This window comes from Cynara cardunculus (genome assembly GCF_001531365.2).
Source record: "Cynara cardunculus var. scolymus isolate 2C chromosome LG 11, CcrdV1, whole genome shotgun sequence".
Classification (NCBI taxonomy): Eukaryota; Viridiplantae; Streptophyta; class Magnoliopsida; order Asterales; family Asteraceae; genus Cynara; species Cynara cardunculus.
The window spans coordinates 7,810,880-7,832,457 of NC_037538.1; the positions used below are offsets into that span (position 1 = coordinate 7,810,880).

General features: G+C 33.3%; 3 protein-coding genes across 5 annotated transcripts; all 3 read right to left on the reverse strand.

Moving 5' to 3' along the window:
* Positions 1-363: 363 nt before the first annotated feature.
* On the reverse strand, positions 364-684 carry LOC112521051. The gene has a single exon (XM_025129681.1). It carries the CDS (start codon positions 682-684, stop codon positions 364-366), a length of 321 nt encoding a protein of 106 aa, XP_024985449.1.
* A 2,989-nt stretch (positions 685-3,673) lies between these two features.
* Positions 3,674-12,461, reverse strand: LOC112522099 (transcription initiation factor TFIID subunit 12). Of its 3 annotated transcripts, none has more exons than XM_025131177.1 (9): positions 12,391-12,461; positions 11,640-12,226; positions 10,318-10,467; positions 6,917-7,438; positions 6,053-6,127; positions 4,537-4,615; positions 4,387-4,451; positions 4,246-4,281; positions 3,674-4,156 (listed from the first exon to the last, which is right to left on the reverse strand). In XM_025131177.1, the coding sequence occupies exons 2-9, from the start codon at positions 12,168-12,170 to the stop codon at positions 4,013-4,015; spliced, it is 1,602 nt and encodes a 533-aa protein (XP_024986945.1). In that variant the 5' UTR covers positions 12,171-12,226; positions 12,391-12,461; the 3' UTR covers positions 3,674-4,012. The 3 variants fall into 3 exon arrangements, with proteins under 3 accessions (XP_024986945.1, XP_024986946.1, XP_024986947.1); XM_025131178.1 differs by lacking the exon at positions 12,391-12,461 and having other exon boundaries at positions 3,674-3,879; positions 4,031-4,156; positions 11,640-12,292; XM_025131179.1 differs by lacking the exons at positions 4,246-4,281; positions 12,391-12,461 and having other exon boundaries at positions 3,674-3,879; positions 11,640-12,292.
* Positions 12,462-15,195: 2,734 nt separating this feature from the next.
* On the reverse strand, positions 15,196-16,710 carry LOC112520875 (aquaporin TIP4-1). Its single transcript, XM_025129493.1, has 3 exons — positions 16,512-16,710; positions 16,019-16,260; positions 15,196-15,648 (listed from the first exon to the last, which is right to left on the reverse strand). Exons 1-3 carry the CDS (start codon positions 16,636-16,638, stop codon positions 15,271-15,273), a joined length of 747 nt encoding a protein of 248 aa, XP_024985261.1. The 5' UTR covers positions 16,639-16,710; the 3' UTR covers positions 15,196-15,270.
* Between the last annotated feature and the right edge of the window lie 4,868 nt (positions 16,711-21,578).

The window sequence follows — 21,578 nt, forward strand, 5'->3', positions numbered from 1 at the left end:
CAAATTGAATTTTTTTATTGGGCCCAATTTGGGCCAGGTTGGGTAGAGTAAGACCATTGATGATTGGTTCTCAAAATGCCCATTAGAATTTCAAATTTTAAAATTTTAAAAAAATCTCATTTTTTCCTTAAAAAAAAGGTCTGCGACAAAGTTTAACAATAAAAATCGGGTTCAAATCATTCACTGAATTTAAAAGGAAAATAATAGATTGTACACGGAAAGAAATACGTAACTGAGACTTGACATAAGAAAACTTTCCTTCCTGTTGCAATCATTGGACTTGAAATTTGTCAAATACGAGTCATCTATCGTTTAAAATCCAGTTCACAGGTGGAGGAAACCATGAATACCTACAAAGCAAATCTACCTATTCGTGAATGGTGTAATCTTGATAACAAGCCCAGGAAAAACGTCATCTGGATCATGAATATGCGGGTTTTCTTCAACAATATAAGGATCCCCACACTTTTCGCTGATAGTATGCAACGTCTCTCCTTCACGAACCACATAAATCTCGTCACATGGCCTATAACTCATGTCGTTAGTCCGAACCTGTATCACCATTCTTTCGTTTTCAGTAACAAATGACTCGCAACAGCTCAAAACCAACATCACCGCCAAGAACAATGAACAGTACCCTGAGAGCGTTTCAGTCAATGTCGTTGATGAATGAAGTCGAGCCATAACGATATAAGAGTTTTCAGTATTATGGGGGGTTTTAAAGGTGGGCTTTTTGGGTTGATTAGGAGAGAGGTTGGTTGTTGGAGTTGGTGTGATGGGAGAATATAGGGGTGGAAGTTGAAATGGTTGCTTTCAATGGGGGCAGATAAGTGTCAATTCTATAAAAACAAGAAAAAGAAGGGGTCAAATAGTAATTGAGCTCAAAAGTTGGTTTAACTGCTTCATCCAATGGTTGGATGACTCCTTGTAGTTATTGGTGTTGTTGGTCAACTGCAAAATCAAACAAAGTCAAAACATTTGTTGTGCTACAAGAATTGTTTTAACATTTTTTATATTTTAAGTCTATTTAAATTATTTATTTCCTTGCAAATTGAAATAATTAATTTTAATTTTGGTTTATAAGTTTTATTTGTTTTGTAGGCATTTTAAGCATTTAATTAGTTATGGAATATTATTATATTTATTAATTTAAGGCAGATAAAATATGAATTTTAATAAATAAATCCATTGAAGGTACGAACAAGAACTTGTTATTTAGTTAAAATATGTTTTAAGTATTATTTTTACAACCAACCTGTTATAGCCGTCGGATGGGTATATCAACTGCTAAGATGCATTAATTATGTGATCAAAGCATTCTTGATCTTGATGGTTGAACAAATTGATTGAATACTAGACTATACTATTGTAGTATTCTTAAATTAATAGTTTAAATTTTAGAGAAGCTTTTACACCCAAAATTTGGGATAAATCTGACCGAAAATCATACATTTTGACTTTTTGAAGATATCATACTGAACTCATAGTTGATTTGACCTGTAGTTTGAAAAGGATTTGATGATCACATCAAATAATAATACCAAATGTTGTGGGGTGAAATTTCCTAAGTGGTTGATATCAACTTTTGGGAATATTAAGTCATATATCTGACTGTAAACGTCAAACCAAACATTTTTGTTTCGATTATCATCCAAGAATCAATATAATTGAAAAAACAAATTATTTTAATACATTTTCCCTCTTGTAATACAAGGTTTGGTCTGGTGCATAGTCTAATAATAGTGTTTATACATCGACCAAATGTTTAAAATACCACTTAATAGTGGTAAAGTAAAGTTGTTAAAATGTTCATAATGAAAAGACGCAGTTTTAGAAATGTGTAATTAGCATGCTTCTCAATTAAAATTAAAAAAAATACAATTTTACCTTAAATTATTGAGAGAGAAAATATTTGTCATCTTATAATTAAAAATAGAACAGGAAAATAGACATTTACTTCTTAAAGTACACATTTATTTTGGAACAAATTAAAATAATAATGTACACACTTATTTTAATATGAATGAAGTATTAATATCAAGTATTGATTACTAAATTACAAAAAAACCAAAGTCAATCTCGATTCCTACATCAAAAAAAATATTTTACAATGATTTAAATAAAGAAAAAAAGTATTCCATATTTTTTTCTAAGACCAACATGGAAGAACAAATAATAATAACAATAACCATAATAATGAGAATAATATAATCAAACAAGGTTAAAAATAGAAAATTTTGAGGTATTTTTTTTAATTAATAAAACAGGCATACAAATGCAATTGCGTAAGAGAGGGTTGGGTTTCGATGAGAATGAGAGTTAAAGTGAAAAGTGTAAGAAAATATCTCTATCCTTGAATGCATATTAGATCGGGATGCACTAGATCAATCCCTGTATCAAGCCAGATTCATGGGTGAGTTTGAGATTAAAGGTGATCAAGGGTCCGGATCCGTTCTTACGTTGTTCTCCTTAACTCTTGTTCTCACTCGATCCTTGGCCGTGTAAGACTTATATGTACATACATATATATATATATATACATATATACATACATATATATATATATATACATATATACATATATATATATATATATATATATAGGGTTAGGTTCTTGTGGGAAAAAAGTTATGATAAAAATTGTAAGAAGAGATCATCTTTGGATCAATCATAATTAAATGTCAATACTAATGAGGTGCACCAGATCAATTCTCTTCTAAAACGCAATGAGATTAAAAATGATCAATTCAAATCTCTTCTTACATTTTTCATCATAACTTCTCTTCTCACATAATCCTTGCCTATACATACATACAAATATGTAGACACACACACACACACACACACACACACATATATATATATATATATATAGGGTTGGGTTCACATGAGACCAACTTATATATATATATATATATATATATATATATATATATATAGGGTTGGGTTCACATGAGATCAACTTGTTTTATTGAGACCCGTGAAACCACAATTTTACACTTGAAACTTCACAGCAAAATGTTGTGAAGGTAAAAGATTTTCGAACCTTCACAACATTTTTGTTGGGAAAGTTACCTTCATAGCCTTTTACTATAAAGTTTCAAATGTAAAAAGATGGTCTCACATGTTTCTTAAAAACAAGCTAGTCTCACATGATCTCAACAACCTTTATTTATCTATTTTATCGTTATGATAGAAATTTTAACAAATTCCTGCAATGTAGGTTTAGTTTTGAATGCTTTGGAGCCTAATCTCCCGCATTATCAATGTTTTAGACGAGGGTAGGGTTATGTGTTTTGAGAGTTGAAAGGTGCGTTCCAATGGATAGGTAGCTATCAAAGCGGTAAGGGTTAGCGAGCCAAAAAACTATATTAATTGTAGGTACTGAAAATAATTGAAAGAAATTAAGTTAGAATAAAAAGTCAACTCATCTAAATGCTCAAAAATGTTCTCACCATAACTCATTCTCAGACGACCTCGTCTATATATCACAATGTTCTACTGTGAAGTTTCAGGGTTATTTTGTAATATCACGGGTCTCATGAAAACAGTAGATCTCAAGTCTCTCTCTCTCTCTCTCTCTCTCTCTCTCTATATATATATATATATATATATATATATGTTAAAGTTGAAGATCAAAACTTACAGCACAATGAAATAAAACACAGAGATGGAAGTAAACCTCTAAACCAAATATACAATAAGAAATTACCTAAAACAATTAATTTAAATGCATATAACCAACAATCGTGTAAAATCTCTGAATCAAACACATCATTGTTGATATGATGAAATACGGGTTAACTAAAAGAGATCAGACACTGATTTTTAACATCTTATGTTCCTAAATCAGTTGAGACTTCAGACCATGTTCTGTGGCTGCAAGAAACCCCAAATTCAGACAATGGAACTTGTCAATTCTAAAAACATCTATGATAAAATAAACTCTCAACATTTGTACATTTTTAACTGGCAGATGCTAGCATTTTCTATGAAATCTACAAGTGATCATTTATGTAGCATCGCGAACCTTTGGGTTTGGGGAACCAATAACGACACCAGGTGCCTTTGCTGGATGACCTTTAGCGCCACCACCAGCCTGTCCACCCGAACTCTTTGTATTTGATGTCTCAGCAGCACTAATCGACTTCTTTATCTGCAATGTAACAATCAACAACTTCAATTACTTTCGTTGAATCAAATACTTGCAAAACCATGGAAGAAGCTTTAGCAAAGGATACATACTGCAGCCACTCGCTCTCGGTGAACATCATTAACAAACTGAAACCCACCATGCACAAATGTCAAAATCAACAACTAAATGTACCTTTAAGAAAAATTGCTAAAAAATAATATTTATTTATTTTTGCATATCAATAATCTTACTGGTTTCTTGTAGCACTTGATCTCATCTCCACCGAACCCAGGAAGACTCATGTTCCAGTTTCTTTCTGAAACAACCACCCATTAAACTCATAGTCAATATCAAGTTCTACAAGAAGTAAACCAACATATATTAAATTCTTTAGTTCTAACCCAGATGCAGAAGAATGTCCTTGGACTCCAGCGTATTTGATTTACGATGCTTGGCCAAAGAGCAAGCAAAGGTTGTGACCTGGACCAAGTAAACGATGCAACTAATAAAAAACATGGAAGATTAAAAAAATAGAGGATAATATAACCAGAAGCTAATGGAAGTAATGCCCAATGAGATAACTTAGCAGCCATGTCTGTAATTAAATCTTGAAAACAACCCCAATTATAGGCTATTATTAGTTAGGTTATTAAAAAAAAAACATCCAGCTTATAGATCACGACTTCTATGAGCAATATCACTTCTACTGCTATCAAGTTTCGAATGCTTCTTAAATCTTATCAAGAGGCAGTTCAGAGCATATCGATGATGATGTCTTGGGATCTAAAATAGAAGTTATTATTTATCAAGATGAAATAAGTTTAAATTAGAGTTTCATTTCTGTTTATCTGTCCAGGCTACAGGCTCGCTTGATGTACAATGAATTCAGGGCCTCCATCAAGGGGATCCATCCAAACCACAATCTAAGATGTTGATCTACCTTAATTTTGAATGGTTTACATTTTATCAACCTCAAAACTAGAACATACTAAGACAATATAAAGACATATATACTTTATACAACTGAAACCCAAACTAACTAAGAGACCAATTGACTGAAAAACTAACCCACCTTTGAGAAAATAATTTGAATCTAAATACAACCCGAGACCAAAACCCATTGAATTTATCTTATTTTAATATTTAACTGCTCCAACCCACTGTCCCAGCTGAGGAGTTTTCCACATGTAACAGTAGAAAATCATTGAAACCTAAGAATTCACATTACAATGTCTCAAGATGGAACCTACATGAAAGGAAGTTACCTAGCAAAGAGAACATGTTGAAGGGATTTTTAGTTAGCATGAGACCTTTCTTTGAGTTTTCGCTCCACCTATGATTGTCAATTTTTAAATAGCATACTAGATATATGGATACAACCTAAAAAGTATGATTGGCACTGCTTTAATGGACGAAAGCAAAGGTAACTCAATTCAGGTAGCATATATCAAGTAGTTCATTTTAGAACCTACTGTAGTCATCAAACATTATCAACAAATGGTCTCAAAGAAAGCAAGTGTGTAGGAACTCAAGAGAATGACTTGACAGAAGTTCAATCTAACAGGAACTATCCATTGCAATCAATTTACTTCCTTGGCAAGTGGTGATAAAGCTTGCCAGCCTTTTATATATTTATAAATAAGAATGAGACTCTTGGTCAAACAACAAATAATCTACTTTAAAAATGATCCATGGATGACTAGGGGTGCCTGGGCATGCACATCCAGTGTCTAAGCACAGCCAGTGACTACCCAAGCATGAGCCTTGTGTTGTATATAATAGATACCAATTCACCAAATAATACAAGTAAAGCTACTACTTTAATGAACTTTATGCGCAATAAGAATAAATTACCAAATAAATGATATGCACATTGTTGATTATTTCAACTCAAAATATAGGGAAAATGGAACTCACAGATTCAACAAACTCGTCAGCAATATCAACAAGAATGTCTTCCACTTCAGGATCCAATCGTTCAGCTGGATCAATCTATTCATGACAGGTAGCCAAGGAGAATAGTCAACAGTTTGCAAAGTTATACATGAAACTGCATATTAATTATTATAAAAAAAATTATTTTCATAAGCATAACAAGGTAGACAGTATCCCAACAACCTGTGGACCATAAAAACCAAGCTAAAATATATGTGGGTTTTCACTTTTCATATGTAATTTCCTTCAAACATTTAGATAGACCTTTTGACTGGGGGATACTAAGATGGAATAGGCCTTCCAGATCCTCAATGCCCCTACTATATGATGAAAGGCTATTCCTCCTCAAACAAATGGATCAAAAATTTCCCCAGCTCATGCCATCTTCGAAGGAACTTTATTCATTAAAGAGAATAAGTAAACGTTGTTATAACAAATGGCAATAAATGAAAATGAAATTAAGAGAAAGCAATTGCACATAGAGATTTAGGTGGAAACCTTGTATAAAAAAAACCATGGAAGGGGGGATTTAGCTTTCTTTGAAGTGCAATGTCATGTTTGCTTCTTCTTTCTTTATTTATAATAGAGTTCATTCAAACAAATAAAGCATCACTTGTTATGTAAATAAAATATATTTGACATTTAAAAAATAGATATATACTCACAGCAATCAACCATTCACATAAGTGAGTCAGTTCCTGAAAATTAGTATCAACTTGGGCTAAAAACCCAAAATACTACCTAAGTCTCTGATGGTGAGCAAGAGCTTTTACACTGTGAATGGTTATATGTACGTAATGCTGAATGCACAATAGCATTTCATATGAAAGAGGACAGAATGCTTACCTGAGCAACTATCTCTTGAATGCTTCTTTTGCTTATGATCCTGTTACAAGACTCGCTAGCCTCCACAACAGCAGGTGTTCTGTTAAATGCAGGTGGTGGTGCAACTGAGCTAGGTTGTCCAAGAGCAGGAGCGAATGGTCTTTGGTTCCCCAATCCACGATTTCTTGCCAACTGTTGTTGATGGGTCAAAGTTTGTGGAACCCTTGATGGTGGTAATGAGTAATGCTCTTGTGGCTGCTGCGACAATGAAGATGACTGTGACTGCAAGGACGAGGACGTTTGAGGTTGCTGTGTGGGTGTTGACATGGTACTTTGCTGTTGAGATGGTATGTGGGATCTCTGCTGCAATGATTGAGAGCTCATTTGTGGTCTGAATGATGGAGGTGGCAGGGGAGGCTTCCCTTGTGACCCAGAGGACAGCCATGGCTGATTATGAGGCTGTGAGCTTTGTGGTGTACTAGGTGCTGGTGAGCCTGGAGATCCCACTGATGGAAGTCTTAAAAGGCCATGCTCTTGGAAATTCTGCAGAGAAGAGTATATGTCATATCATAATTTACTAAGCAGTTCCTAACTGCAAGCACTCCATACAAAATAGAAAACCATAAGCTAAATATTCATGCCACAAAAATAGAACACAAGGTCACCTAATTTATGTCAAGTAAAAGACAATCTTGCTTATAATATCAACTATTTTCATTCTGTTGGCTAAAAAGATGATATAGTTACATGTTTGATGGCCTTACAAAGCTTTTGTGATTCTTGTGCACAATTAAAATGGAGTCATCTAGTTACTATAGCGAGTTCATCTAATACTATCTACATGGTTATTTTCAAAATCATGTAACTAATGACAAGTTATTCACTGATATTATTTCAAAATTTACATAAAACATAAGTTATTAGTGATGCTTCATTGAAAGTAAAAGTTAATCAACATGACCAATTTGAGTAATACAGTAATCTTGTTTCGAAAAGACTGCTAAGCATATGCAACAAAATTGATTGAATCATTAACTAATATCGTTAAAAATTAATAAAAAAAATATGAACTCGAAATGTAAATTGTTAAACCACTATATATAAGAACAATAAACAGGAGCCACGGATACATGTGTGAACAATTGAAGGAGCATCTCAAATCTCAATGACTATTTGAAGGAATTAACAGTGAAATCATATCAGTTATGATGCCAAAAAATAAAGAGAACTCACTAAGCACACAACTAAGACAGGTGAAGCAAATTCCTCTCTCTATCTCTCTCTCTCTCTCTCTCTTCTATCCTCTTCTTTCTCTCTTCTACTCTCTTCAACTAGGGTTTATCTTGGATTGGATTTATAACCAGGCTTCGACTGCTTTGAGTTAATACTCAGACGAACCATTTGCCATCTTTCACGTCTAATAATTAGTAGATCTGAAGCCAAGCTAGTAGGATTTCCAGGCCACAACAGAGACAATCGAAGCAAGTTCCTCTCTCTCTTCTCCTCTTCCTCTTTCTCTCTCTTCCGCATTTTTCAATTCGGGGGCTCCTTTAGATTGAATTTTTTTACACCATGTTGCATTCACTTTGAGTTAATACACACATGGAACATGTGGGCTACTACATCCTATTAAAGTTCCACTCGTAAATAATAAATATGATACATAAAAATAATGATTCATTTGGTTGACATGAACTAAATGTTGTTGGAATGAAATGCATTATTAATGAACCATGTGATGTAATCGACCACAATTGAAAGCCTTTGTTTGTGCGGTTTCGTTTTTTTACTTTTTACGACTTCATAATGGAGCAAGCCCAACTTTTAAAAAGGGCCTTCTACCCTTATAATTGCCATCTTCTTCATGAACCAAATCAACAAAAATAGCTACTCCATCTGGCCCAAAAGACTATAAATCTAGTACATTTCAAATGCATATACATATTGCAGATGGTCGCGGCATTCCTACAGTGTAAGGCATAACCATTTTGAAGGTAAAGCCCTTCCATGTAAGATGGTGGAGCATGAAAAAACTGCACATGCCATGAAGCCAAAGTGCACAGGCATGGAAAATTTGGCAACAAACAAAGCCGCATTTGGTATGCCACACAAATTCAAGGTTCAAACTTAGTTTAGTGATACCAAGTCTAAGCTATTTGGTATTCCAATTACGTTTAAAATGAGTGCATAATTCCATATATTTGAACAAATACAATTATAAAAGAATAAACAACATCAAAGAAAAATAAAACAAGGCCTAATCCTAAGTTTGTAATGTCCTTTTCCACACGAGCAAATCTTATTGCCTATTTCTAGTGACAAGTCTTCAGCCTATGCTCCACTTCTTTTCAATCAACGTCTCATATAGCTCAAGCGTCTCCTTTTGCATATTTTCATGATTCTCTTCAAATATATATAAAATATTTTGTGGAGTGAACAACTTTCTCTTATCGTGAGTTTTCCTTCTCAGCTAGATATTTATGAAAGTGTTACTTTCCATTTCAGTTTGCTTTAACCCAAAACTAATAAAATGGGCCATATTTTTCTTTTTTAGCTTAGTCAATATTTTGTAATTTTTTTGTGTTAAAGTACTAGCTAAAGATTTTTTAAACTTGGTTGTCACTTTAAAAAATAGATTTGCAACAATGTACTTCCGTCCTTTGATTATTTTCATTTAGAAAAATGCACATGTTGTGCATCAGCCATCAATAATGCTTTGTGGCTAAGTTTTGAGTTAACACCACATCAAGGAAACTATGACATATATAACTATGTCTGTATCATATATATATATATATACACACACACACATATATATTTGAAAGGTTGAAGGGGTCTAAATACATATCGAGTACTAGTCATGTATTGATTAACATTTAATCAATGAGATTTTGGTCACAACTTCTCCGTTAGCCACTCCAAAACCTTTATCAAAATTGAGGGTCAGCTCAACCAGCAAATAAAGGTTGGGCTTTGGTCTCTTCCCTATAAGGTCTAGTTCGAGTCTCCATAGAGCCACTGGGGATTTTCTTGACTGTTATCTTTAGGGGCCCATGAAATTAGTCTAGGTGCACACAAGTTGGCCCGGACACCCAAAGACATGGATTCCCAAGTGAATGCCCCGTTCCATCCCTAAGGATTAACCAAACATGTTTCTTTCATTCTGATCTCAACATGTATTCTACCCCCATCCTCATTAAAGTGTACCAAGTAGAACATCAAAGAAACAAATGAAGTTTCAATCTTCTTACAAATGCTAGGATAATAATAGTGAAAACTATACTCTCATGCTCTCCAAGCTTTACTTTGCCAATTGCCAACAAATTTAGACCTCATTACCAATCTAGTGCTCCACTACGAGTCATGGTGATATCATGTGGCATTAGAATTTGATATTTAACAAGAGAGATAAAAGTACTGACTTGTGCAGCTGCTGACTGATTGTTAGCACCTGTTTGTGGTCTAAGAGAAGACTGGAGAGGTCTCTGTGGATGGGATGCAGCAACCCCACTTGGCCGCAAAGCAGAACTGGAACCAAGAGATCCCATCATTCCGGATATTGATTGCCTCACCTGTACATTTTAAATATAAAAACCAGCAAAAAGAGTTTAGCATAAATAATATATGGCCTTCTAGACACATATACTTGATCCACATACATCAACCAAAATTACACATTTCTTCCACTAGCATAGCCCTCAATGGGCTCAACTAGCATTAGATGTGCTAGTTCCCATAGGAACATTTTAAAGGCGGAAACGACTCACTTTCCGTTTCAGCCTCTTTTCAAATATACCATTCGTTCTACAGGTAGAGTTCAATATCCAAAATATGTTAAGGCAAGATGTAGGTAACTAAACCAAACCAAACCAAACACACTCGGTATATCCCACTCGAAAAMAGGGTCTAGGGATATGATGTGCGCATACCTTTCCTCTATGTCTCTACCCCTGGCTTGCAAAAATAGTTTTGTAGATACAAGCTCTGTCAAAAAGTTCTCTTTTTAAAGTCACGTGGATTTTGAAAAGACATATGAGGGCACAAGGCATAGGAGAAAGGCACTAGAAAAAGAGTGTGCAGGCAAGCAAATATGTATGTAAATGTCAATAATAAATTTCACATTGTGGCATTTAGCATTGGTGAGACTCTTCATCTGCAATTCTTGAGTGGTCGATTCTAATTGCAAAAGCCAAAAGAGTAACAAAAGCAAAAAAAAAAAAAATCATACATGTACATGTATTCAAGATCAAATTTAATTTGTTATTTAATCAATATCACTTTCCACTTCATGGCAGCTACAACTAAATGGATGAAGTGGTAACTTAACTTTCATGCCTTCTTAATTGCATACCTTCAACAACAAATAAGAATTATCCATCACATTCATATACTCTTATAATCTTATCAATGAGATAATCACTTTTGTTCAAGTTCGATTTTCACTAAATTACTAACATAAATATCAATCTCAGAAAAACAATTTAACGAGTTTGATGATAACTGAAGACAAAATATATGATTGATATGACTTTAGGACTCATATAAGAGTGTGATTGATATATCTTTTTTGTTGAGGTATGCAACACAAAAAGAAAACAATTATGGTTGAACATAAAAAAGCCTAAGCTTTGTTTCTTGGACCAGAGCATTACATAGTGAGACAATGTGAACATAAATGAAAATATATATATACATACATACATAGATATATATATATATATATATATATATATATATATCACACCTGGGCAGTACTGGTACTGGATGCAGATTCGGGGACACTAACACTACCAGTACGACCTAATCCACCAAACTGCGAACCAAACGAAGGTGTCAATGACGAAAACGAAGTGGGCGGCTGCGGCGAAGGAGCATGTGCAGGAACTCCAATGGCCATTCCACCCCTTTGTGTCGGTGGGATGGAAGTTAAAGAAGAAGAAGAAGGAGAAGAAGAAGGGGCGGTGGAGTGATTGGTTATCGAAGAAAAGTGAGGGAAAGGAGGAGTGTTTTGTTGCCAGGGGCGGTTAAATGGAGTTCTCAACATTGGATTTAGGGATTGAGGTTGTATTGGCTGTGATACTGGAGGGTTTGGGTGTTTAGGGTTAGGGTTTACGGAAGGAGGAAGAGGTTGTAATGATGATGTAGATGAGAGTGGTTGCGTTTGAGATTGTTGTGGTTGTTCAGGTGAAGTAGTGGAGGATGTGGTGGTAAGAGATGGGGCAGTGGTGGTTGTTGGTGATGGTTGTTCCGACGCGGGGGACGGTGTCTGCTCCATCGGATGGGAGGGAGGCGTGGTGGTTTCCGGGCGTAACCCAAATCAAGAACAGATATCTACATCAAATATCGTAACCCACGTCAAGAAACAGTAACAAAAAACAGAAAAAAACGAAATCGTAAAGCAGAATAGTCGATTGATGACAAAGAGAAGCAAAAACTGCTGATGAAAGTAAAAGAAATAGAAAGAGATGGAAGAAGGACAGGGGAATTTTCCGTACGTTGTATTGGCAAAATAGCCTAATAATTATCAAACAGAAAATAATAAGAAGCTCTAACACCTCCTTCAAGCTCGCGGTTGACTAACTAATCACAGTTTGCAAATAACATCAGAATGTTTAGACCCAGGCTATGATTTAGTAAACACATCTGCACGTTATGACTTTGTTGGTGTAAACTCCACAACGATAACTTTTGCTTGTAGTTGTTCTCTTACATAATAACAATCTAGTTCAATGCATTTTGTCCTTTCATAAAAAACTGGATTGTTTGCTATATGTATGCTTGCTAGATTATCACATTTCAGAGCAATTGAGGTAATGTTCTCTACTCTTAAATCTGTTCGACCATGTAAGCTCAGTTGTAATCCTTCTCATAGATCTAAGTTCAGTCTCAACTGAATATAACGAAATTGTTACTTGTTTCTTTGACTTCCATGATATAGGACTTCCCCCAAAAGAAACAAAGTAACCACTTACTGATCTCCTGGAAAAAAGGACAAAATACCTAATCCGAATCACAATAGGCAGAAAAGTGAAAAATCAGACTTGTCTTTGAAAAAACAACCCACAAGAACCAAACAATTTACAAGTACTTCACAACGTGTAAAGCAGCATCCCAATGAGCTTTTCGAGGGATTTTGATTAAACTGACTGAAGAACTGAACACTAAACGCCAAATCAGGCTGAGTATGAACCAAAAAATTGAGTTTCCTCACTAACTGTCGATATTTGCTCGAATCTTCTAAAGGATTGTGGGTTGGGGTAGGGTGCGGGTGAATGGTGGTTGTGAAGGCAACAATAGTGGTGTTGGAGGTTAGGTTAGGGGCGGGGTGGGTGGCTGGACAGGACGGTGGGGATGGGTGGCAACTGTGACGATGACAGTAGTGGGATGGTGGTAGGGTGGCTGGGAGTGAGTGGGTATGACAACGACAATAATGACATGGTGGTTAGTAGTGGGTTAGGGTAGGGTAGGGTAGGGTATGGTAGGGTGGGGTGGGGTGAGTGGCAGTTAAGATAGCGACAATAATGGTGTGGTGGTGAGGGTTAGGTTAGGGGCATGACAATAACAGTAGTTACATGATCGTAGTAGATATGTGCAGTGAGTGATTGGGGGTGGGTGGGTATGATGACAACAATAGTGGCATATGGTTAGTGGTGGGACATCATGAACAATAGTAGTATGGTCATGGTAGATGGTGATATAATTCAATTTATTTCATTATGCCAAGAAATGATGAATTCATTAACTTGTGGAATTCAATGGAATTTGAAGAATTATATTCATTTTAAAAAATGAACCAAACAAATGAATTGAAATTTAGTCAAAAAAATTGTCATTCTAATTCCATCAAATTCATTCGAATTTCGTGAACCAAACAACCTCTTATTGTTATAAATAAGAGTTTAGCGTGTTTACTAACAGTGGTGAATGTTTAATAATTTTTTTGTTGTTACAAATTTTGTATGACAATTAATGTTTGCTAAATGGTTATGATTGGTTAATAATTTTGTGTTGTTAAAATTTTTCTTCAGCAATTAAAATGTTTTTGAATTGTTACAATTTCGTTTAATTTTATTTGTTAGGGGGTGTTTGGGATTGCTTATTTAAAACAACTTATGTTTTTTTGTAAAAATGCTTATTAACTTATGTGGTATCAAACCGGAGTTTTGTAAAAAGTGTTTGAATTAGCTTATAGCGGTACCAAACTGTAATAAGCTGATAAGTTATTTTTTAGTGTTTGACAAATTTTGCTTATATCTGTAAAATGACCAAAAAGAATAGGGAGAAGATTGATGTTGTTATCTGGAGAAGGGAGAAGATTGAGATCGATGTTATCTAAAGGAAAAGAGATAGGTATAAAAAGTAATAGGGTTAAAATGGTAATATGGAAATAAGCAGTTTTTTATAAGTCAGGACGGATTAACTTATCAAAAACTGCTTATTACCGGTTTGGCACCGGTATAAACAATTTTATTTGTTCTTATCCAAACACTAGGTATTAGCTTATCACCGGTGCCAGACTGAAATAAGCCAATAAGCAGATACAATAAGCAATCCCAAACACCCCCTTAATATTTCAAACTATTTTGTATAGAATTAAAATTGTTTTAAGAATGTATGATTTGTTTTTGAACCATTTAAAAAAATTGACCTTAAGAAATCATATTTTTACATTAGAAAAGATCATTGTTTGGATTTTGGACCTTATGGTGTATCAAAAATTTAAGCAAAAGTAATGTTTGTATAGTAAGAGTTCATTTACTAAATGCCTACCTTATCATGTAGCATTATCGGTCATTAAAATGGATTGTTGGTAAGTGTTTTGAACTCGATAAACGGTTATCGGGTAAAGGTTTTTTTCCTCACTTACCAGATAAGACACTTGGTTTTTGCTACATCTCTTACCGGGTAAGAATCATTTAGTAGATGGTCCATAAGTTTTTTTCTTCTTCCAAAATCTGTCCACTAATGGTTTCAAACATCCACAAGGCCTTTGTTCAACAAAAATCATATATTAACGGTCTGAATCACTTTAAATCAACATATTTATTCTTTTTAAGCTGTTTATATAATACGTTTGTTTGTTTAAGCATGAAGTAAAGAACATAGTTATTAATTATGTTAAAGTACTAACACAATTAAAATATCTAAAACGTCCATTCGATAAAATACTTTGCTTGTACTTTGACCGAGACCAAGCTGGTATTGTTTAGGACACCAAACACCTTTTCGGGCCCTTAACTTGTAGATCGGGCTCGTGTGAGATGCCAACTTAAACCATCATTAATTTCAAGATTATACACTTGAGAATAAAAATTAGAGAACTATATTTATTCGGCATGATAAAATTACAAACCACCATAAAAACACTCCATAATCTAATAACTTTCTTCATCTCTTGCAAGAGGAACATGAGTCCTAACAATGAAGAAGTTTTCATAGATGAGTCCAGCAAGCCCACCACCAATGAGTGGGCCGACCCAATAAACCCAATGATCAGTCCAATCACCAGCCACCAAAGCAGGCCCAAAAGACCTGGCTGGGTTCATGGAGGCACCAGAGAAAGACCCTGCAGCCATTATGTTGGCACCTACTATAAGCCCAGTTAAAAGTGGGCCTAGCCCATCAAGAGATCCCTTTTTAGGGTCCACAAGAGTTGCATAGACTGTGAAGAGCAACGAGAAAGTCAACACAATCTCCATTATCACACCTTGTAAAGAGTCCATTCCAGCTGCAAGTGTATGCACCGGTAGCGCCTGGAAATATTAAAACCTACAAGTTTAATTGCATAATATATAACGGTTTGTTTTTTTTTGAACCAAGCCTAAACCCAAGTTTGATCCAAAAATATTTATGCTAAAATCAAGCTTTCGTCGGGCTTGAACTCGGCTTTGGACTTATTTGGCCTGACCTTTTTAAAGCCCGACTTCGAAGCTCGATTTTTTTTATATATTATTGAACATTTTGCAGAGGGTCTTTGAGAAATATTTATTTTAAGAAAAATATTCAAAGTTGGGATCTCAAAATATTTTATCAAAGTTAAAATTGTAACTTCATATTATGAAGAAATCACCAGAAACCTAGAGGAGATGGTATAATTATATAAGGTTTGAAGTGGAAATCTACCAATCCACCGGTGAGATAGCTGAGGAGAGCACAAGCGGCAACAGAAGCAAGCAACTGATCAATCCAGTAAAGAAGAGATCTAACGACGGTGATGTGACCACCGACCAATAGCCCAAGAGTGACTGCCGGATTCAGATGACCACCGGAGATTCTAAGACCGGCGGATATCGTCACCGCCACCACAAGCGCATGAGCCATGGCCACGAAAAATAGCGCCACCACCTCATTTCCTACCAGCTTTTCTGATAAATTCAACAATTAATCCATGGAAGTTACATCCAACATTCTCGGAAAAGAACTTACAAAAATACCATTCCAATTCGGTCCTTTAGAATGTTCTCCTTAATTAATTAATTTCATTAAATAAGTTTGATTCATATTGCTGAATGTTGATGCATCTCTTGTTTCAATTCAATCACACGTTTCTGATCATAAAACGAAATTGATAGCATTAACGCGATTGAATTAATAAAGGAATTGGAAACTCAATTACCGGTGGTCATGGCGGATCCTACACCAGCAAAGATGAAGATAAACGTGACGATGAACTCAACAATAAGGGCGTGGATGCAGTCGGGTTTTGTGACCTCGTGGATTGAGCCTATGGCGATCTTAGCCATTGTTGAAATCTAGAAGCTTCTGTTGTTACGAATTGAAGGAGGAATTGGTAATAATGGAAGAATTTATAGGATAAATAAATAAAAGAAAAGGTGCATGTATATAGGAATAGGAGGGATGCATTATTTGAGATGAAGTAAGATTCCATTGGCATGCACTGATTGAGACTTGGCACATCCTGACACAATCATGAACTGGTCACATGGTAAGCCCCATCAACAATCTTTCATCCATTCACTGCGTTTATTTTTTTATTTACTAAAATCAGGTAAAACTATGACTATGCATTTGGATTGGATATCCAAGTTAACGTAGAAAAAAAAACCGTGACTTGAATATCCAGGTTAATTATAGAATTATCATAGACATTTTTTTAGTGTATGGTGGTTTTTTTTTACCTAATTATGTATGTATATACGTATGCATGCATGTCAAATTATGTATTGTGGGTTGGATATCCAAGTTAATCATAGAATGAACCAACGGATTAGATATCCAGGTTAATAAAAAAACTGTGATATCCAGGTTAATAAAAATTGTAACTACAAAAATTAATGAATCAGAACTAATATATTTAATTAATACTTAAAGTCCAAAGACATTTTTTTAGTTCATTCTTTCTATATACAGACATGCATACGTATACTCTCTTAATTTCATATAATGATTTTGTTATATATTTAACTCGGGATTGGTTTAACTTTGTGATGAGTTTAATATTTAAAAGTAGGTAGGTATGTGACATATCTAAAAAAAGTCAAATGAAAATGATGTGCAATATTGGTTCCTGTTCAATTAAAGCTAAAAAAAGAATGGCTATCATTTATACATGTTATACATGCATGAAATTGAATTTATACCAAAGCACTCAATTACATGTTGGGATGGAAAATAACTAGCACTTATAATTTAAACCTTAAAACATTGATACGGACCATTATTGATGCAACCAAATTCAATTGATTAATCACTTATGTTATGCGTACTGGTTAAGCCTTAAGAGGGTGTAGTAGGAATCTTATCTACCATGTGTTCAAATCCGGATGTTGTCAAAACCCTTATGGTCATAGAAGTTCATTTATGATAACTCCAGACCATCCAATGGATTAGTCGATGCGTGTAAATTGATCTGAAAACACACGGTTATAAAACAAATTCAATTAATTGACATTTCGAACATCACTCTATGAAAAACAATTGTAAACGTTTTATTTACAAGATTATTATGGTTCATAAGATTTTCTTTTAATTGAAATTTATTTTAAATATTTAATTATAATTTAAACTTGTCATTGAATTAGATGTTAAATCAAATATGTGTATTTTGAAAACGGAAAAAAAATATATATTTGGTTATGGATTTTTCAAAGTGTAAATTATGAATTTGGTTAATGTGGTTTTTGAATTGTTAAGGGGTTAGTTCTTTTCTTCATTTATTACATGATTAACCTAAATCAACTATATAATCAAAGCCTAAGTCAAACTTAGAAACCTCCATTGTGATTATTATCAATGACAATTTTTTTATTAACCTGGATATCCAACCCGCTATGCGAGTCGACTAATCCCAATACGACCACCTGCTTTGTAGATAGTCCGGAGTCACCGCATTTGAACCTCCGTGACCACAAGGGGATTTTATTATCAATGACGTTTCAAGTGAGAAGGAGGAGTCTCCAGCGTTGTAGGGATGACGCCGATGAGTAAAGGGTGAGAGAGAGTGAGGAAAAGGAGTAGGTTTTACGATTTTATTTGTTTTGTTTTTTAAATGATTATTTTTATAAAAAAAATAACAGATGCATGCTTGCATGAGAGATCAGATCCAAGACAAATTATATATGTAAAGGTTATATATGTATTAAACGAAAAAGTGTCAAATACGTGACAATTCATAAAACACAACTAAAAGGAAAAGAAAGAATTAAAGAGACAAGGAAAATGAAGTGGAGGCCATCCATCAAGAATTCTGTACGTACATGAGAGAGACTCGACAAGCTTTTAAATAATATGACAAAAAATTTATATTATATTATAAAGTATTTGATAGAAAATTCTTAACAATTATTTTTATGCATGAAATATTATTTATTGATATATGTTACTTAAAATTCAACATTACAAATAAACTGTATATAAGTACAACTTATTAAAGCTTCATGTTTGAATTTGTGTAACTAATAACAGATAAATATAGTCAAATACAATATAAACATTTCATTTTAAATATAAAAATATAAAATATAATTAGGATAATAATTGAGTTCTAATACAATACTTAATTATTATCTTCATAAAAAATTATATTATTAAACCAAAAATAAAAAAATGAATTAATAAAATATACAAAAAACCAAGAAATTTTAAATAATTAGTTTGCTACTAATATCAATATTTTTTTTCAATTTTTTATGATATATTTACATTTATATATTATTCAAAAATAAAAACATTAACGTTTTCTCAAAACCAAATAAAAATGTATCATAACATCAACTGAGACAAAAATAAATAAAACGAAACATTAAAATTTAGATGTATCTCATTGCATTATACGAATATTTTTCTAGTAATTATTAATAATAACAATTAACAACTTCACATATTTAATTTATAACTAATGTAGGACGAAATATCATATAAATCATAATGGGAATATTGCATTGTCTCATACAAAGGGCGGACCACATAGGTCACAGCTTCGTTTATTCGTTGTTAGGTAAAAAAAAAATTAGAGTCATGAAAGATGTCGTATTATAATGTTTAATGTTATCTTATATGTTTTAAACAACAATATTAACACTAGTTTGTGTTGATAAAGTTGGTCTAGACAGATGCACGTCTAAATCCTATTTCAATCATCTTTTTAGTTTTTAGCTGTTAATTTTACATTTATTATATTTTTAAAAAAGATTACAATAAAATTCTAAAACACACATAACAAGAAAATTTTATATTCAAGTGATTGACACGTGTTATTTGATAATGTTGTGTAAATATATTTAATGCGTTTGTTAGAGATGATAAAATTTGTGTATTATTTTTAATATTTCATGAAATTGGTCACACTAACCCGGACAATCAACGATTATAAATAAATTATAACAGTCATAATTATGCTATGAGTGGATTAACTAGTTTGGACATGATAAAATGGGGTGGAATTGAAATTTAATTCTATATTTTTTCTTTCTAAGAAGTAAAATTTAGGAGCCGTTTACCAAATGTTTACTTGGATAAATGCTTACCAAGTCACATCACTATACCAGATGAATATGGCAATGACCAAAAGTCTTACACGGTAAGAGTGAGACAAAGAACAAGAATCTTACCTGGTAAGTGAATGTGACGGCTCTTACCACGGTAAGAGCTTATCGGGTAAATTTATTGCATACGGTGCCGCTTTGGTGGACTAAAATTTTATCCGATAAGTAAGTAATAATGTTGAATTTTACTGATAGACACTTATCAGGTAAGTTTTTGGTAAACAACCCCTTACGTAACGACATTTTAAAAACACCAAGTCCAAACATATGAGATGTGGGAGCCATTGGTTGCATGCTGATAATAATTATAGTGTTGAGCTTTCGTAATCAAAAACTTTAGTAGTTAGTGGTTGTTTTTTCTATATACCTCTACATCATCCTCTCACCAAAACTTAATCATGCATTCAAGCTCAAAACGAAAATGTAAGTGTAAATCGTGTTTTTATCGAATTCGGGTACAAAATGAGCTTGAAATATATAACTGATTGAGTATACAAACTCACAATTGAATTTTATCGAGTTTGGTATGTATAACCATAGGTTCATTTGAGAAGTAGTAAGTATTTGAAAAGTAGATAAGTGATCCTACTCTTTATCTGGTTAAAATTTGCGGTTTTGACTGTGAAGCACCAAATAATTCCTCATCATGGTATCAGGAAGATAGAGGGGTAGTTTTGTAACTTTTACAAATAGACGGCAAAACAAGTGCATATGTGAACCTATGTGATTTTACATATGAACTATGTGTTCATTTGTGAACCCGTGTAATTCGCTTACGAACCATTTAAAAACGGATTCACATATGAACTAATTAACTAATTCACATATGAAATATGTGTTCGCATATGCATTTGTTTGCCGCCTATCTTTAAAAGTTACGAAACTACTCCTCTATTTTTCGTTTGACCAATCAAAGCCGCAAATTTTGACCAGTCAAATCCGCAATTTTTGACCGTATAAAGGGCTAGGATCATTTCTTTATTTTTCAAATACTTAATACTTCTCAAATGAATCCCTCTCTCTCCCTCTCTCTCTCTCTCTATATATATATATACTAGAAGCGTACTCGCGCAATACAGCGAGATACATCGTGATTTTAATATTTCATTTTATTTTTTATCCCAGTCGATGTTATAATATGACTTAATGTGATTTTGAGAAATTGATGATGTTTTTATTTTTGAATAAAATATATGTTTGAAGATATCATAAAAATTTGACAAAAGTATATCGATAATACTATCAAATTAACTATTTGAAATTTCTCATTTTTTTGTGTAATTTTTTAATTCAATTTTTTCATAATTTAATTTATGTAAGTAATTTATATTTGGTTTATTAATATAATTGTTTTATAAAGATAAATAATTATTTATTTTGTTGGAACTCGATAATTATTCTAATTATATTTTAGATTTTTTATATTTTAAAATTAGATGTTCATCCTCTATTTGATTATGTTTATCCACAGTTATTTATACAAATTCAAAATCGAGCTTTAATAAGTTGTACTTATGCATAATTACTTGTAATCTTGAATTTTAAGTAATATGCATCAATATACACTACTTTATGCATAACAAAAATATATCGATATTCGTATCAAATTAATTATTTAAAATTCCTCATTTTTTGTGTAATTTTTTAATTCAATTTTTTATTATAATTTAATTTAGGTA

Excerpts from the sequence above, each read along its gene's own strand:
- LOC112521051 (XM_025129681.1), bottom strand. The coding sequence starts at position 684 with ATGGCTCGACTTCATTCATCAACGACATTGACTGAAACGCTCTCAGGG.
- LOC112522099 (XM_025131177.1), bottom strand. The coding sequence starts at position 12,170 with ATGGAGCAGACACCGTCCCCCGCGTCGGAACAACCATCACCAACAACC. Across the intron at positions 4,616-6,052 it reads CTGACGAGTTTGTTGAATCT|GTCACAACCTTTGCTTGCTC; the intron begins GTGAGTTCCATT and ends TACTTGGTCCAG. Across the intron at positions 4,157-4,245 it reads ACCGAGAGCGAGTGGCTGCA|ATAAAGAAGTCGATTAGTGC; the intron begins GTATGTATCCTT and ends GTTACATTGCAG.
- LOC112520875 (XM_025129493.1), bottom strand. The coding sequence starts at position 16,638 with ATGGCTAAGATCGCCATAGGCTCAATCCACGAGGTCACAAAACCCGAC. Across the intron at positions 16,261-16,511 it reads AGGATCCGCCATGACCACCG|AAAAGCTGGTAGGAAATGAG; the intron begins GTAATTGAGTTT and ends TGAATTTATCAG. Across the intron at positions 15,649-16,018 it reads GCTATCTCACCGGTGGATTG|GCGCTACCGGTGCATACACT; the intron begins GTAGATTTCCAC and ends TAATATTTCCAG.